Below are 17,360 nucleotides of genomic sequence, written 5' to 3' on the forward strand. Positions count from 1 at the left end.
TTCAATTGGCAATTGTATAACCACTTGTTTGCATATAGTAGAAGAGACTCCTTTTTAAATATGGGTCAGAATCAGGTTCTTTCCCAGCCTCCTTCTAGAGGTAGCTAGGTGGCACAGTGAATAAAACACTAGGTCTGGAGTCAGGGAAACCTGAGTTCAAATCTTGCCTTAGACACTTACTAGTTGAGGGACCCTGGGTAAGTTACTTACCCTTCATTTGCCTCAATTTCCTCATCTGAAAAATGGGATAATTATAGCACCTACCTCACAGGGTTATTGTGAGGACCAAATAAGATACAGATAATATCTGTAAAGTGCTAATCATGGTACCTGACATGTGGTAGGTACTTAATAAATGTTTGGGTTTTTTTCCTTATATCCTTCCTTCCTCTAAGACTCTGTGAAATGTTAGGGTGGGGTAGGGTAAAGGGACTCCAGTGAGATTTATGCTATGAAACACTAAATTATTTAATGTGTTTATTTTTCCTGAGCTTTTATCACTATTCGACCTTGACAGTTTCCCTTCACGTACAGAGAAGTAAAATCCCATGAAATTATTTTTCTTTTTGTCTCTGAGCTTAGAGGAGGCTGCTCTGCACTCTAATCTTCAAAGCAGACGTCTCAGAACTCCCACAGACAGAAGGCTAGAGCCTTTCCTCGAGGATGGGCAATGTGGCCCTTTCTCACAATACTTCCCCCTCCAGTGTTTCCGTGACCACTGCCCTGCCTTTCCCTAGTACTCCAGGTAAAGTCTTCACAGCGACATTGGAGTATATTCCATCCGCCGCTGGCTCTCGTTCTGGGCGTGGAGATTTCAGGAGCTCTGTGGGCTGGCTCCATTCGATGAGGCTGCCATTCCCTTTCATGTCCATTTCTAGCAGATCTGTTTGGAAGATGTCCATGTCCATGGCTATAGTCAACCCCTCCGAAAGGACGCTTCTTTCGCTCTCATCTGGGTCTTTGTCTAGCGATTCAGGTGGCCACTGAGTAGCGCAGGTACCCCCATTCCTTCTCCCTGCTTCTTCCTGACCCCCTTCACAATGGGAATTTTGGAGGTGATCTTGGCAGGGGTCTGGGTCCCACTGCAGGGTAGAATGAATGTCTTCTAGATTCCATGTGGAAAGTGCAGCGTGGGTACTGGTCTCTGCAGTCACCTCCTTCTTCTCCCCAGGTTGGAAGCTCCTTAGCTCAGCTGCTCTATCCATTCCTTGAAAAAGAACAAAATTTGTATGGAGCAATTCTTCAGATACTCTTTCCCCTCTAAATACCTCTTCAGTCCCTAAAGTTCCTTTCCTCACCTCTTGCCTACTGCTCACTTCAACCTAGAAGATTTCAGGCTCACCCAGAAATCTCCAGTCTCTGCATAACAAAGCTATATGTACCTATGCCAACTTTGCAGCTTATAAAGAAATTCATAAACATTTCATTTGAACCACCACCATCTAAGATGAATAGTGCAGATATTGATGTCCTACAGGTAGGTAGATGGTGCAGTGGATAGAGTACTATCCATTAGAGGCAGGAAGACCTGAGTTCAAATTCTGCCCCAGATATTTGTCAGCTATGTGATGCTGGGCAAGTCATGGAACCTTTTAAAACTCAGTTTCTTTTTCTGCAATGAGGGTAATAATAGCATGAAATTCCCAGGGTTCTTATAAGGATCAAGTGAAATAATAATGTAAAATGCTTTACAAACCTTAAATGTTAACTATTATCATTATCCCTATTTGATTATCAAAGAAACCGAGGCTCAGAGAGAAGTGACTTGCCCAAGGTCACATAGTGGTGAGCAATGCTGGTACCGGAATCTGGATTCCAGGATACCACAGGATAGCTTAGGGAAGCTGTCTTACCAGGAGCATCTGTGTCAATCCCTCACGTTCAACTATTTTCACTTTTAGGGAGCTGAGAGTCATTTTTGTAAGGACGGGGAAATTTGATGTAGTCACAAAATATAATGATAAGCGATGGCATGTACCCATCATTTTGGGAAGAATGAATACCTCCCCCTGATGACATTAAAGGGTGGTTGGCCATTGGACAAACAGACAGACAAACAAAAAATAACCAAAAAACTGCCCATACTCTTGAAAACTTTAAATAGCTGTACCTTAAAGACAGTTGGCAATTCAAGAAAGATGAAGAGAGAGCCAAGGGTTAAAGGAGAATTGAGCTATTCACCTGAAGGAGGGAGAGGTAGAGATTTCTCTCTCTCTCTCTCTCTCTCTACCCCCATCAGTCAGTCAATAAACATTCATTAAGTGCCAAGCACCATGCTAAGCACTGGGGATACGAAAGAAGGAAAAACAAAGTCCCTGCCCTCAAAGAGCTCACAATTTAATGGGGGGAGATACCATGTAAACAGATATATACAAAGCAAGCTATATACAGGATAAATAGGAAATAATTAACAGAGGAAAGGCATCAGAATTAAGAGGGGTTGAAGAAGGCTTCCAATAAAAGATGAGATTTTAGTTGGGACTTAAGGAAGTCAAGGGGGCCTGTAGGTGGAGTGCAAGAGGGACAGCATTCCAGACATGAGGGACAGCCAGAGAAAATGCCCAGAATAGAAAGATGGAGTGTCTGGTTTTGTGGAACAGTCAGGAGGCCAGTGTCATTGAACTGAAGGGGACATGTCAGGAACATAGGTATAAGAAGACTGGAAATGTAGGAAGGGGTTCATAACCTAACCAGGTTATGAAGGGCTTTGAATGTCCTTTTGTATTTGATCCTGGAGGCACCAGGGAGCCACTGGAGTTTGTCAAATAGGGGGATGATATGGTCTGACATGTACTTTAGGAAAATCGATTTGGTGGCTGAATAGAGAATGGATTGGAGTGGGGAGAGACTTGAGGCAGGTAGACCCACCAGCAGGCTGTTGCAATAATCCAGGTGTGAGGTAATGAGGGTCTGTACCAGTGATGGTAGTATCAGAGGAGAGAAGGGGGTGTATTGGACAGATGTTGCAAAGGTGAAATCTGCAGGCCTTGGCAACAGATTAGATATAGAGGTGGAGGGGTGGGGTGAGAGATAGTGAGGAATCCAGGATGATTCTTGTGAGCCTGAGGGACTGGAAAGATGGTCTTTCCCTCTACAGTGATAGGGAGGGTTGGTGGGGGAGGTTTAGGAGGAAAGACAATGAGTTCTGTTTTGGACATATTGAGTTTAAGATGTCTACTAGATACCCAGTTAGAAATGTCTGAAAGTCAATTGGAGACGTAAGATTGGAGGCCATCAGAGAATTGGGGGCAAGATAAGTAGATTTGAGAATCATCAGCATAAAGATGGTAATTAAATCCATGGGAGCTGATGAGATCACCAAATGAAGCAGTATAGAAGGAGAAGAGAAGAGGGCCCAGGACATATTCCTGAGAGACATTTAGGATTAGAGAGTGTGATCGGGAGGAGGGTCAGGCAAAGGAGACAGAGAACGAGTGAATGGTCAAACAGGTAAGAGACCAGGAGAAAGGAATATTCCCCAAAAAAACTAAGAAGAAGAGAATATCAAGGAGAGGGTGATCATAGTGTCAAAGGATGCAGACAGGTAAAGGAGAATGAGGATTAGGAAAAGGCTGTGGGGACTACTTGTCCTGGGAGAGAAATTCCATCCAGTATTTGCAGAATCGGTTACAGAGAGTCAAAGGTGCAGAGGAGGAAGCAGAGACACACTTTGCACAGAGAGGCAGTGAATCAAATATGGACGTAGCTTCAAAGAATAGAGCCTCTTACAGCAGAGAAGAGAAGCAGCTATGGATTCAGAAGAGAACTAGCTCTGATAATTGAGTGAAGCTGAAGAGAAGAGCAGACTACAGGAGCCTAGCTGAGGCACCCATCCAACAGAGAGCTTTGTGAGGACTCCCCTAGAAGGAGAAGGGTCTTTGAGGACTCATGGTACCAGACGTGTTCAAACTGTATCTTGTTCTGGTTCCCCCGACCACCTCCTCCCCTTCTAGTCGGTATAGTAAGTTTATAAGTAGCCAGTATTAAGGGGAGGTAGCCGGAAATAAGATTGCAAAAGAGAACCTGGAAGTCACACACAAATCGTCCCAAAGATCAAAGGAACATAACTTACAAATTATATTATGTATTAACCAAAATTCACATCCCAGTAACATGTACTAAATCAAGGAGAGCCATCTAGACACTGATATCAAGGTTTCTAGTCTTAGGATATGCAAATTCTGCACAAAATCCAGACCTCCACAACTACAGACTGGCAGAACATCAAAAGGGGCTAATAACTTTGAGATGATGACTTTGAATTTTTACTGTTAACTTTGAGATGATTTGGATATGTTACTGAACCAACCCCAAGATGGCACAGATAGGAGTTGGTCTGTTTTCACTCCCAAAAAATGATAAAAATGAAATATCAAATTCTTGCCCCCGAACCTTCTTTCACGTCCTAATGGTCCATGGTACCTAGTGCTCCCAACTCTAATCCATGGTTACATGAATGATATTCTCTGCTTCTCGCCATCCCCCTCCTCTTCCCCATGTTGCCTGACTTCCCTCTCCATCCCATCTCCTCTCCCCACACCACCATCTCCATCTGTATCCCTCCCCACTTCTTGCCACTTCTCTCAGTATTTTCTGTGCTATTTGCTTTCATACCCTTTGTGCTTATTAAAGCGTGATTACCACCCCATTCCTTGCTGCCAATTGTGGTCTTTCCCAATGAGTATCAAAGAACCAGCCCCTGTTTCATAATTTCATAAATTAATTATCAATTCACCAAAGGAGTGAATAGCTTTGGCAATATGTAGTCCCTACCCATGTGCATCATTACGGTTGCGCTAAGTCTGTACCTACTTTTACCAATGATACCATGCTTTGTGATAAAGTATATCTAAGGTTTCTGGGAAGAATGCTCTGTAACTACTGTTCTTACCTTGCCATCTTAGTGAATGCCTTTCCTTTGAACAAATTATGTCTTCTGGACGATTGTTGAAGGGAAAGAAACAGGTAGGGGCTCATGAATTAGTTTTAGGAGTGTTTATCTCCAGGTACTTCAAGACAGTCATCACCTTGTGGGGACCTAACCTTCCAGTAACAGTTGAGGGAGTGACCAAGAGGGAAAATGTCATATTTTTAATTCCAGTCTCTCTCTCCATCATTCTGCAACCCACAAAGAAGTGCCTGTCTTCTCAGCTTTGGAATCATTTTTTGCTGATCTGTTTATTTTGATAACAAACTTGTCTCTTCCTCACAAAGATTCAACTATCCACAGTAACATTTAGTTTTTCCAGTGTAGTGGGGGGAGAGGGAGAGAAGGAATAAGTACTTATATAGTGCTTACTATGTACCAGGCATTCTACTAAGTGTTTTTTAAAAATAATACCTCATTTGACCCTCACAACAACTCTGCGTGGTAAATCCTATTATTATCCCCGTTTTACAGTTAAGGAACCGAGGCAGACAGCGGTTTAAATGACTTGCCTGAGGTTACACATCTAGTAAATATCTGAGGTTGGATTTGAACTCAGAACTTCCTGACTGTAGGCCCAGCACTCTACACTGCACCACCACCTTCCCGTAGTGTAGTGAAAGGAAGTGCTGGATTGAAATTTGTGATTTTGTGCAAGTCCCCCTTCCTAGAATCTCAGAATCCCAGAGTAGGATGGGAACTCCAAGATCACGCCATGCCCACATCTCATCTGCAACATCCCAAAGGGTCATTCAGCTCCCAATTAAAGAGATGGAATCCATTACCTCCTGAGGCAGCCCTTCCACTCTTTAAGAGCTCTAATTTTTAAGAATTTTTTTCCTAATATCAAGCCTAAATCCTCCTCACTCTACAATCCACCCATCATTCTTTACAATTTCACAATATTCATCTTCAATTGTTTTGTAATTGTAGTACTTTCCATTTACCTAGTGTCTGCATTGTGTTTGCATTAGCTCATGTAAGTCTTTCCATTCTTCTCTAAATTCATCATGTTCCTTGTTTCTTATAGACTTTGATACTCAATTAGACCCGTGGGAGCCACAATTTATTTAATCATTACCCAATCTAGGAGCATCCACTTTGTTTTCAATTGCTTGCTACTACAAAAAAGTGCTGCTATAAATATTTTGGTGTACATGGATGGAACCTTTCTTTTGGTTAGTGACCTCCTTGAGATATATGTTTGGCAGTGTCATCTCTGGGTCAAAGGATATGGAATTTTGGCCACTTAGTTTACATAATTCCAAGTTGCTTTCCAGAATGGTTGTACTAATGCACAGCTCTACCAAGAATGCACTAATGTACCTCTGAGAAGAATTAGAGGGGCACATGATGGCTGTCTTCAAGCATCCGAACAGCTGTCATTTAGAAGGGATTTATCGATGTCCAACCTGAGGAAGTTGTCACCACTGCCTCCAACTGGACTTCCAGATAACGTACCCTGGAAGAACTTTGGCCCTCCTGGTCTGATTGGCAAGACCTCACTACACATAGCTGGTACTAGATCTAACTATGCTCTTTCACAAAGGCCATTTTCCAATATACTGCCTTACATACACCTTTCTCCTCTCCTCTTCCACTTCTGCAGCCTGCCCACTCCACCCTTCAACAGTAATCAAATCAACTCTACTATTCCTTCTAGAAAAGGCAAGGCAACAAACTTCTCACTATCCAGGTAACTCAAAACATCCTTCCTTAACCATCACTCCCCTGTATGTGTTGTTTCCCCTTTTTAGACTGTAAGCTCCTTGAAGGCAGGGACTGTCCTGCTTTTGTACTCATCTCCTCAGCTTAGTACAGTGCCTAGAACATTGTAAGTATATAATAAATGTTTTTTTCTTTCATCTAGCCATTGCACTTATTCATTCATTCAGTTGATTGTCTAATTCTCTTTTTTTCAAAATCTTTATGGACAGAGAGGCCCATTGCCACTCACTCCATTGTTTTATCAGTTTGACAAAGAGTTTTGTTGTGCTTAGGACCAAAGGGGCTCTCCTCCCATTAATGTAAAATCATTGTTCTTGCCTAGACTTTCTGCAGACAAGCAGAATAACTTGTCCATACACTCCTCGGAAAAAATCCTTTATGCTCTTATCTGTAATTAAAGTGTCTCTGCCCCTTGGCCCTCTCCTTCAAATAGGACAATTCTAGTTCTCCCACATTTTTTTCAGAGATAAGGGTTTCCAACTGGTAACCCCTGGCTGTATCTCTTCTCCAAACATTCTCCAACTCTGGACTGATATACACTCTGGCAGTGTGTGAGAGTGGGGTAGAGAGAGCATTCTCCTGGCACTCACCCTTTGTGCCTTCAATTCCCAATGCCACCATGGTGCTCCTGCCCCTTGAGGCTCAGACTATTACATCAACAGAATTTTCTGCTGCCTCTGAACCACCCTTCATCCTGCTGCCAAACTAACCTTCCTGAAGTCCAGCTTTTAACTTCTTATTCCCTAGTCCAAGAACCTATGGATAACTCCCCATTATCAACCCCATTAAGTACTCCATCCCTCTACCTGGCCCTTAAGACCACCGGTGAAAAGTGTACATGATGACATCAATGTAAATGAAAAGATAAACATCAAAGACAAATAAACCACAAACCAAAATGATCAAGCTTGGCCCTGGAGAAGATAAAATGCACCTCCCTCCCTTCTTAGTGCAGGTAGGGGATTATGAGTATGGAATACTAAATAAACTTTGATTTAGTTGACGTGCTGATTAATTTCACTGAGAAGCTTCTTTTTTTTTCTCCTTCTTTTTTATTCTTTTACAAAAGATGAAGTGGAGGAGAGGCAAGGGATTTTTCGGAGATGGAGGTAATGTAAAAACAAAAGACATTAATGCATTTTTTAATGGTAAGAGGGAAAGAGGACCTCCAGGAATCTGGCCCTGATCTAATACCCTTCTGCTCCCTAACACAGACCCTCAGGATAGATACAGTCTTCTCTGTCCTCCAGCACAAACCAGGTTCATTTTTGCCTCTGATCCAGGGTTATACACCATTAGAATATAAAATCTTTGAAGGTATGGATTGTTTCATTCTTTGTAACGCCATCCCTGTGCCCAGCTGGCACACAGTAGGTGCTTAGTGAATTGATTGACCTGAAGTGTCCTTCCCCTTCTTATGCATCTAGCTAAGTCTTACTTGGGCAGCTAGGGGGCACAGTGGATACAGCAAGGGACCTGGAGTCAGGAATACCTGAGTTCATATCCAGCCTCAGACACTTAGTAGCTGTGTGACCCTGGGCAAGTCACTTAACCCTAATTGCCTCAGTTTCCTCATCTGTAAAATGAGCTGGAGAAGGAAATGGCAGACCACTCCTGTCTCTTTGCCACAAAAACCCCAAATGGGGTCACAAAGAGTCAGACATGACTGAAAAAATGACTGAACAACAACCACAAAGCCTTACTTATCCCTTGTAGGCCTCACCTACCTATTCTATGAAGTCCTCCTGGAATATTCAGGCTCCTAATGATTTTTCCCTTTTCTAAACTCCTGGAGTTAGGGCCAAACAATTCAGTCCTTAATTATTCTCTAATTGCTACATGCAGAGGCCGCATTTTCACACTTCTGTTAAGATTCTCCCTCCTCTCCTTCTCTGGCTACTCACTCACCCCCACACTCCCAGTCCTTCCCCTAGTAGCTAGCATGATCACTAGTGTTCAATAAGGGTTGGCTCATTCCTTGGCTGTAGGACCTCTTTCCTCCTGTCTGATCATGTGCTTTTACCATCCCCCAGTATCACAATGGCTTCTCTCATGATGAATGGCATTTATTTAGCTGTGATCTCGGGTGATTTTTTGCTATATGAGGTTGACAATGTTCATAGTATTGGCTCTACAAAAGAGCAGTCATCTTGTCCCAGCCTCACCCCCCTCTATCTGTAACCAGAGGGCTAGACCTACTATACCTCCACAGCTTCCTTTCTGCCATGGCAGGCCCCTCTCCTAACTGATTACTGCCTGTACCCCCAGACCAAGAGACTGGGCTTCCCACTTGGGACAGGCTAATACTATCAAATATGGTACAGCACTACTTTGGGAGACTGATGTCTCTTGCTAGCCTGTCCTTGTCCAGTTTGGATCTTTATTACCTCCTGAAAGTTTCACTTTCACAATTCTTTGTTCAGACAGAGAGAGCATGATGAGCTAATGATGAGAGGTACCAACCACATCAAAAGCAAAGGCTGTGGCAGACTGAGTAATCTCATCCCACCACAACCCACAGTTTCTGACTGAGACCCAGCTGTATGACCTTGGGGGTTCTTGTGCCATCCAGTATCTCAACATACTCCTTCCAAACCCACTCCCTCTTCTAGTGTACCAAAGAGTTAATTTGAGGCTGCCACAGTTACTAGGTCCCCAAACATAGGTGTACGCCTAAGTCAAACTTTGTTTGCTTAAAATCTTTCAAAATACTCCCATCAGCACTGGCTGCTCCCTGACTGAAACAACCCTCCATGGGTGAGACTGATTCATACAGGCTAACAATAAGTGGACTTTCTATTGTCAAAATCTGTAGCACCAAAGTCTCTACTGTCTTAGAAAAATAAATGTTGTGACAGCTACGTGGCACTGTCGATACAGCGACGAGTCTGAAATCTGGAAAGATCTGGGTTCAAATACAGCCTCAAACACTTACTAGTTGGGCAAATCACTTAACCCTGTTTGCCTTAGTTTTCTCATTTGTAAAATGATAGTAGCACCTACAGACCAAATGAGATAATAATTGTAAAGGACTCAGCACAATGCCTGGCACACAGTAGGTGCTATATAAAAATGTTAGCTATTATTATTAGTCCTTGGTGTCAAGTCCTCAGTTTCTCTAGAATCAAAGACCTAATCAGTCTCCATTAAATAGAAGACTTAATCAATGGGAACTCCAGCTCCCCTCCTGGGATCTGCTCCTTCCAGACCCACCACTCCCCACCTCTTTCCAACTCTAGTTCTAAGAACAGAGCTGCCATTCTTGAAAAGGACATGTCAATCAATTGCCCTATGACTCCAAACATCATTCCCTCTGATTTCCCCATCTAAAACACTCCTCCTCTGGCCAATACTCCACCATACGCATTGTGTTCCTCAATTAGAATGAAAGCACCTTGATGGCAGACACTGTCATGCTTGCTTGAGTATCCCTGAGTTTAGCAGAGTGCACGGCACAGTGAGCACTTGATAAATTATTTTTCATTCATTCATCTACTGTGTGCTAGCTATACCACTGGTTTGTATTCCTGCACGCACAGTCTCGTACTCCTCCCTGCCCAACTCAGATCCTTCTTCATTTCCCTTTTGAGCAGGTATAGGGAAATACTAATGACAGTCAGCTCCCAAGTTCCCTGCTCTTAGAACTCGACTGTACAAAAAGAACATCTTCATTGACTTGTAGGGCTCAGACCTGGGATCACCTGCCCCATGGATAACTGAGAGTTGACTTTATGTGGTGTGCCTTTAGAGGCACTTCTCAGGTTTGCCAGTAGTCTCTGTCATTGGTACTGAAGTTGGCCCTACTTCTTTTCTTCTAAAACCAGCCCTGGACCCAGCATCTCATGCCCATGGAACAGGAAGGGATGGCGGTGTCCCTTCCTTAAGGAGAGGGTACCTTGTATTCTTAGAGTACGCCCTACTCACCTGCGTTCACCTTCTGGTTCAGGAAATTCAGGACTACGTCCTCATAAATGTTCTCAATGGTGATAATGTGACTATAGTCTGCAAACACATACTTCTCATACTTGTGCAACTCCTAGAATCCAGAAGTGGAGAGAGAAGTCAGGGCAGGTGCCTTTGGGAACCTCCTCGGCCAACATGTCCAGAGGCCAGTCCTGGGCTTAAAACTGGATGAGTCTAGGCCTTGGAATGTTAAACTCTGCTCGAGGGTCTAGTTGCTCAATTCCTTGGCTCTTGAGGCCTAGGCTGTCAGTCTTACCGGGGGGAAGAGGGTGACTGGACCTTCTTAGACTAATTCAAGCTACCCACTCCCAGGAGATGGACTTACAAAGCAGACCACACTGAGTGACATACCATGCCTTTAGCACCCAGCAGACATCTATGCCCTAGCAAAACTACAGCAGGACAGCCAAGTGGTAACTTTACATTGGAGGCCCTGTCCTTCCCTATCCTAAGGTGTCCTTGGTGAGTATGGAATTGGAGACAAGGAGATGAAATTGTGTTAAGGGAAATTCGGCCCCTCCGCCTCCTGATCTCCTTCTCCTCTCCTAGGAAGAACATCTTTTTAGGTAGGTATTGTAAGTTACCCCAGTTTTATGAATTTCTTCATTAGAGGTTAAATGGTTTGCCCAAGGTCACCTAGCTAGGAAAACCAGAGCTGGAACTTGAAGATGGGTCTTCTTGATCTACTATACCATACAGACTGTATTACTTGTCTTTTCCATTGTTACTATTTTCATAGTTACATTGTCTGTCTCAGCCTCTATTTCACATGGATTCAATTCAATTCAATTAAATACTCATTAAATGCCTAAAATGTGCAAGTCACAATGTGCCCAAAGATAATTCCAAGGCCATAAGCCTGGCTAACTGAGGGCCAATAATAGAAATAGTTTGAAAGTTGGGGGAGAAGCAGATTTGTGGGAGAGTGATACTAAATTCATTTTGGGACATGTTGAAATTGAAGAGCCAGTGAGAACATTCTGGGAGAGATATCAGCAGGAAGTTGGGAAACGTTAAGGACAGCATGGGCTTAGAGATAGATGGGTTCTTCCCCTGCCACTCCCAAACAATGCCAAGTTTCCTCCATTTATAATACACTCTCACTTGAAGCCTGCCATCTCGTTGAGCTATCATCTTATATTTCTCTTTCCTTTCACAGACTAACTTCTCAAAAATGCTATTCAAGCTCAGTGCCTCCACTTCACCTCCTCTCAGTTACTTCTCAATCCCTCATAATGTGGCTTCCATCCTCATCACTCAGCAGAAATGCCTCTTTCCAAAGTTGTCAATGAACTCAACTTCCAAATCCAAAGGCTTTTTCTCCACCCTCATCCTTCCTGACTGTTCTGCAATCCCTGATGCTGTTGAGAACCCTTTTCCTCCTAAAATCTCTCTCTTCTCTGGGTGTTCATGACCCTGCTCTACCCTGGCTCTTTTCCTAACTGACTGCTTCTTCTCAGTATCTTTTGTTATGTCATGCCCACTAATATTCAGGGTTCCTATTCCCCAAAGCTCTCTCCTGGCTCTCTCTCTCTCTCTCTCTCTCTCTCTCTCTCTCTCTCTCTCTCTCTCTCTCTCTCTCTCTCTCCCCTCCCTCTCCCCCCACATAGCCAATGAGTTGCTAAGTCTTATTAACTTCCCAACATCTGTCACATCTGTTCCCTTCTCTGCACTCCCAGAACCACCACCTTAGTTCAATCCCTCATCGTCTCTGGTCTGAACTACTGGCATAGCCTCCTAGTTCCTTCCCTGCCCCCAAAGATCCTCTATACCACGGCCAAAATATTTTCCTAAAGAACCATGTCATGTCCCAGCCTAATAAGGTCCAGGAACTCCCTAATGCCTATAGAATCAAACACAAATTCCTTTGATTGGCATTTAAAGCCCTTCATACTCTGGCTCTAACTCTCTTTTTTTAGTTTTTTTAATTTTTTTTTTTTTGCTTTTTGGTAAGGCAATCAGGGTTAAGTGACTTGCCCAGGGTCACACAGCTAGCAAGTGTCAAGTGTCTGAGGCTTTGATTTGAACTCAGGTCCTCTTGAATCCAATGTCAGAGCTCTATCCACTGCATCACCTAGCTGCCCCTCTTGATACATACTATTCTCCCCTTCAGGGAGGCAGCTAGGTGATTAAGCGGCCTGGAATCAGGAAGATGTGAGTTCAGATCAAGCCTCAGACACTTACTAGTTGTGTGACCATGGGCAAGTCACTTTATCTCTATCTGCCTCAGGTTAATCATCCGTGAAATGGGGATAATAATAGCACCTTCTCCCCAGGGTTGTTATAAGGATCAAATGAAATGATATTTGTGAAGCACTTAGCACGGTGCCTGGCACACAGTGGGGACTTAATGCTTGTTTCTTTCCTTTGTTCCTGCCAGACTGGCCTCCTTGGTGCTCTTCACATGTGACGATCCACTTTCCACCTTTGCTCAGGCCAGATGCCTGGAATGTACTCTCTATACATCCATCCCCTACCCCCATCTCTTAGAATCTGTAGCTCCCTTCAAGTTTCAGTAAAAGGGAAGTATCTTTAGAATGCCTTCATCCTCCCAAGGTGGAGGATGAAGGCAGGGAGCAAAGAAGAAGGGAGAGATTGAGGATGAGGAGATTTCATGATCCCAATAAGAAAACCTTCATTTTCTGCCTCTAGGGCCTTTTCCAGTTTAGACTTCAGGCCTGCATTAATTTATGACATATCAGGAGGCAATAAAGAATAGTATAGTGGGAAAAAACTTGGTCCTAGAGTCTGAAAATCTAGATTTGAGTCCTGACACTTGCTAGGTATAAAAATACTTAATAGCAAGTTACTCATTTTCCCTGAGCCTCAGTACTCTCTTCTGTAAAATGGGGATAACTGCTCCTGTCTTTGTCATCACAAAAGTCAACGGCCTTATTTAGGCTATGAGTGAGAGCACAGAAGCCTGAGGCCTCTCAATAATTCCTCTGCCCAAGTTCCCTGGAGTGAACAAAGGCTTTGGGGCTCAGGCACGGGGGGGAAGCTGCCCCTGGGGTGTCACACTCACCAGTTTGCAGCCCAGCTCCAGCCTTCTCAGCAGGTAGGGAAGGAAAATCTGGACAAGCCATTCTTGAACAAAACGCTTCTGAGCAAAACTGCTGTCAGACTCGAATTTCTGAAAGAATAATTGGGCAACAAGCCGCTGCCGATTGTTGTTCAACTAAGAAACAAACACATACGTGTGCCAGGCACTGGGGATCCTGAAGGCAAGAGGGAAAATAATCCCTGGACCTGAAAGGGCTTGCAGGCTAGCTGTGGTTCAAATTGTGTCTGACTCTTCACGACCCCATTTGGGGTTTTCTTGGCAGATTTACTGGAGTGGTTTGCCATGTCCTTCCTCATTTGTAAAATGAGGAAACTGAGGCAAATAGGGTTAAGTGACTTGCCCAGGGTCACACAGCTAGTAATCTGGATTTGAACTCGGGTCTTCCTGACTCCAGGCCTGGCACTCTAGACACTGCACCACCACAGTCTAGCTAAAGAAAACAAACAGAAAATCCTGTTTGTTGTTCAAAGCCCTTCACAGTTTCCCTCTTCACACCCTTTCTAGTCTTCTTCTCCCTCCCACATACTGTTTGATGCAGTGAGACTGGCCCCTCGCTGTCCCTAGAACAAAACATGCCATCTCTTGGCTCCAGGCATTTTCTCTGGCTGTCCCCCCTGCCCTGGAATGCACTCCCTCCTCATACCTGCCTCTCAGCTTCCTTCAAGCTCCAGCTAAAATGCCACCTCCTACAAGAAGGTGATTTCCCTTAATGTCAAGCCCCTTCCCTCTGCTGTTCCCTCTCTCTGACTGATTCTGTTTATAAGGCAGGTAGGGGGAAAAGTGGAGGGAGCACTGGGGCTGATGTCAGGAGGATCTGAGTTCAAATTCCACTTCAGATACTAGCCATGTGACCCTGGGCAAATCATTTCACCCTTTTTGCCTCAGTTTCCACATCTGTAAAATGAGCTAGAGAAGGAAATGGCAAACCACTCCGGTATCTCTGCCAAGTAAAACCCAAATGGGGTCACAAAGAGTCTAAAACAACACAACAAATCCTGTTTATAGTTTATCTGTATCTAGGCACTTGCAGATTTTTCTCCCATCAGATGGTGAGCTCCTTGTGAACAGGGCGGGCCGTCTTTTGCCTTTCTTTGCATCCTCAGAGCTTAGCACAGTGCCTGGCACACAGTAGGTATTCAATTAATGTTTATTATCTGACAAGTATATGTGTGTATGCGTGTGTATTTATGCGGATGAGTGTGTGTAGGTGTGTATACACATATACATACGTATAATATTCCTATATACTTTTATATACATATGTATGTATGTATAGGGGTATATTCAAAGCAGATATAAGGTGATTTAGGAGGGAAGGCACTAGCAGCTAACAGGATCCAGAAAGGCCTCATGTAGAAGGGGGCTCATGACCTGGGCCTTGATGGGAAGCAGAGATTTTAAGAGATGGGGTTCAGGAGGGAATGCATTCGAGGCGCGGGGAACAGCCAGTGAAAGCCTGTGGGAGGCAGTCATAGCAAGAACAAGGGTGACTGGGGGGAGGGGTTGTCTTACTTTTAACACACGACCCTTGACCTTCTCCAGCATGCAGATGACCTGTCTTCGGCGAGTGGCTGAAGACACATGTTGGGCTGAAAGCTGCTGGAAGGTGTACACAGCATTCTCCATCAGCTAAGAATGGAAATGTTAGAGAAAGGCACTTGATATGGAAAAGATGTGTGGAGTCACAACCTCTAGCTGCCTTTCCCTAGCCCCCAGATATGCTCATGGGTGAGGAAAGTCACCATGCTTCCTTCTCACCCACCCCCAGACAGGACCAGAGCTCCACCATGGCTTTCCTTGCTGACCCTTCATGGTACCTGTTGCATGAGATCCTGAGCACTGAAGACAAGGTTTTTAGTGCCTTGAAAACCAAATCTTTCCTTCAAAGCCTGAAGACTGTCCCAGTAGAGCTCTGCCTTCTGGTAGCATGGCTGCATCAGTTCTAAGTCCCAGGGCATATCTCCCAGGGAGCAAACCTGTGAAAGTGCAGCATATGGAAAGGAGCTGGGCCCAGTCTGGTGCAGTTACTCAAACAGAGGACAGCAGGGAAGCTCCCTCAGCCTGCCCTCTGGTAGGAGTCCTTCCCTAGATTTGGGACAGCTGCATTTAGAGTTCAGAGGAAGGATCCCATGGCCTCAGGTGCTACCAGGAGTTGGCCTTGGAGGGATGGGAAAAGTCTTTGGAGCAGCATCTTGACAATGTAAACAATTCCAATAAGGAAGAGAAGAGGGAGCTGTCCAAAGAGAACTGCATAGGGCACTTCTCAACCACCTTGGATTTACAAAGACAACATAAGAAGGCAATGGAAGCAAAGAAGGGTAGCTGTGGGGTGGGGGAGATATCATGGCACACTCCTGTAAGAATTGTGTTAGGGGTGCAATATAGGGGTGCTAGGAACCCCAAAATGCAAGTGTACAGGGCAGAGAGTCTGCCCTGAAAGAATTCGACCATTCAAGCCTTCTTTCTGTCCGAGTAGGCCCGGAGTCAGGAAGACTCATCTTCCTGAGTTCAAATCTGGCCTCAGACACTTCCAGCTGTGTAACCCTGGGCAAGTCAACTTAACCTTGTTTACCTCCATTTCCACATCTGTAAAATGAGCTGGAGAAGGAAATGGCAGACCACTTCAGTATCTTTACCAAGAAAACTCTAAATGGGGTCTTGGGAGTCAGACCATCCTGAAAGGACTCCACAACAATAACATTTGTTGGGCATTGTGCTAAGCCCTAAGGATACGAAAGCCAGCTGAAACAAAGATAGTCCCTGTCCTCAAGTAGCTTACATTCTAACGTGGGAAGATAATGCATAAAAGGGAGCAGAGAAGCAAGACGGTTTCAAAGTATTCTGCCTATTTCAGAACGGATTTGGAGTGGTCTGTCTAGTTCTAAATGCCCCACATTCTAGGAAGAGCTATGAGAAGCTAGAGTTCATCCAAGAGGTGCCACCATTGGTTGGAGGAACTAGGAGTTTTTAGGCCAGGGAAGATGAGAGGCTGGGACATGCTGGGTTGGGGAGCGGGGCTACCATATCTGTCTCCAGGAATCTGAGAGGCTGTCAAGTGCAAGATTGGACTTGTTCCATGTGGCCTCAGGGGGCAAATGGATGGTAGTTACTGATGAGGTAGAAAGGAATGCTCGAGGCAGATAGAGCAAGCTCGATACAGGATGTGAGATATGAGATAAGATGTGGGATGTGACCAGCCAGAAAAGTGATCAAAGAAGACTATGCATTGAAGCCCCCCACCTTGGACTTACCTGTGTGCTTTCACAAAGCACCCCCTTATCTGACATGCCAGAACAACTCTCCCCCTCCCCCTTTCCTTATCTTTATGGATTCTGGAGCAGCCTCCCTCTTCCCCTTTCTAGTTCTCCTTGCTTATCTGTATGACAAGGGCACCTCTGGATTACCTGAAATCCCAGGCATTCTAGAGCTGTGCTTGCCCCTCCCCTCATTCTCTTGTCCTCCTTCCCCCATTCCATAAAATTGTATTTAAACCAGACCTTTAACCTGGCCAATAGCTTCTGCCTTCCACTGGGGAGCAGGGCTGGTTCTGCCCCCCCACAGGGGAGCAGGGCCCGCCAAAGCTGTCCCTCTCACTTGGAGCCCGTTTGGGGCTCTGCCTCATGGCCCACTTGGGTGCATTACCCCAATAAACTCCTTTCTTTAAGTTGGAGACTGAGT

The 17,360-nt window shown here is 44.6% G+C and overlaps 1 protein-coding gene across 5 annotated transcripts in view; it reads right to left on the bottom strand.

Moving 5' to 3' along the window:
- Nucleotides 1–464: 464 nt before the first annotated feature.
- NIBAN3 (niban apoptosis regulator 3) overlaps nt 465–17,360 on the bottom strand; it is a 32,080-nt gene continuing 15,184 nt past the window's right edge. For all 5 annotated transcript variants that reach the window (XM_078153886.1, XM_078153889.1, XM_020995092.2 and 2 more), the window contains 5 exons: nt 15,500–15,658; nt 15,195–15,311; nt 13,644–13,751; nt 10,580–10,691; nt 465–1,207 (listed from right to left, as the gene is read on the bottom strand). In XM_078153886.1, the coding sequence (XP_078010012.1) occupies nt 684–1,207; nt 10,580–10,691; nt 13,644–13,751; nt 15,195–15,311; nt 15,500–15,658 (1,020 nt within the window). In that variant the 3' untranslated portion in view covers nt 465–683. The remainder of the gene's footprint in view (nt 1,208–10,579; nt 10,692–13,643; nt 13,752–15,194; nt 15,312–15,499; nt 15,659–17,360) is intronic.

This window comes from Phascolarctos cinereus, unplaced genomic scaffold (assembly GCF_003287225.1).
Source record: "Phascolarctos cinereus isolate Bilbo 61053 unplaced genomic scaffold, phaCin_HiC Scaffold_4;HRSCAF=312, whole genome shotgun sequence".
NCBI lineage: Eukaryota > Metazoa > Chordata > Mammalia > Diprotodontia > Phascolarctidae > Phascolarctos > Phascolarctos cinereus.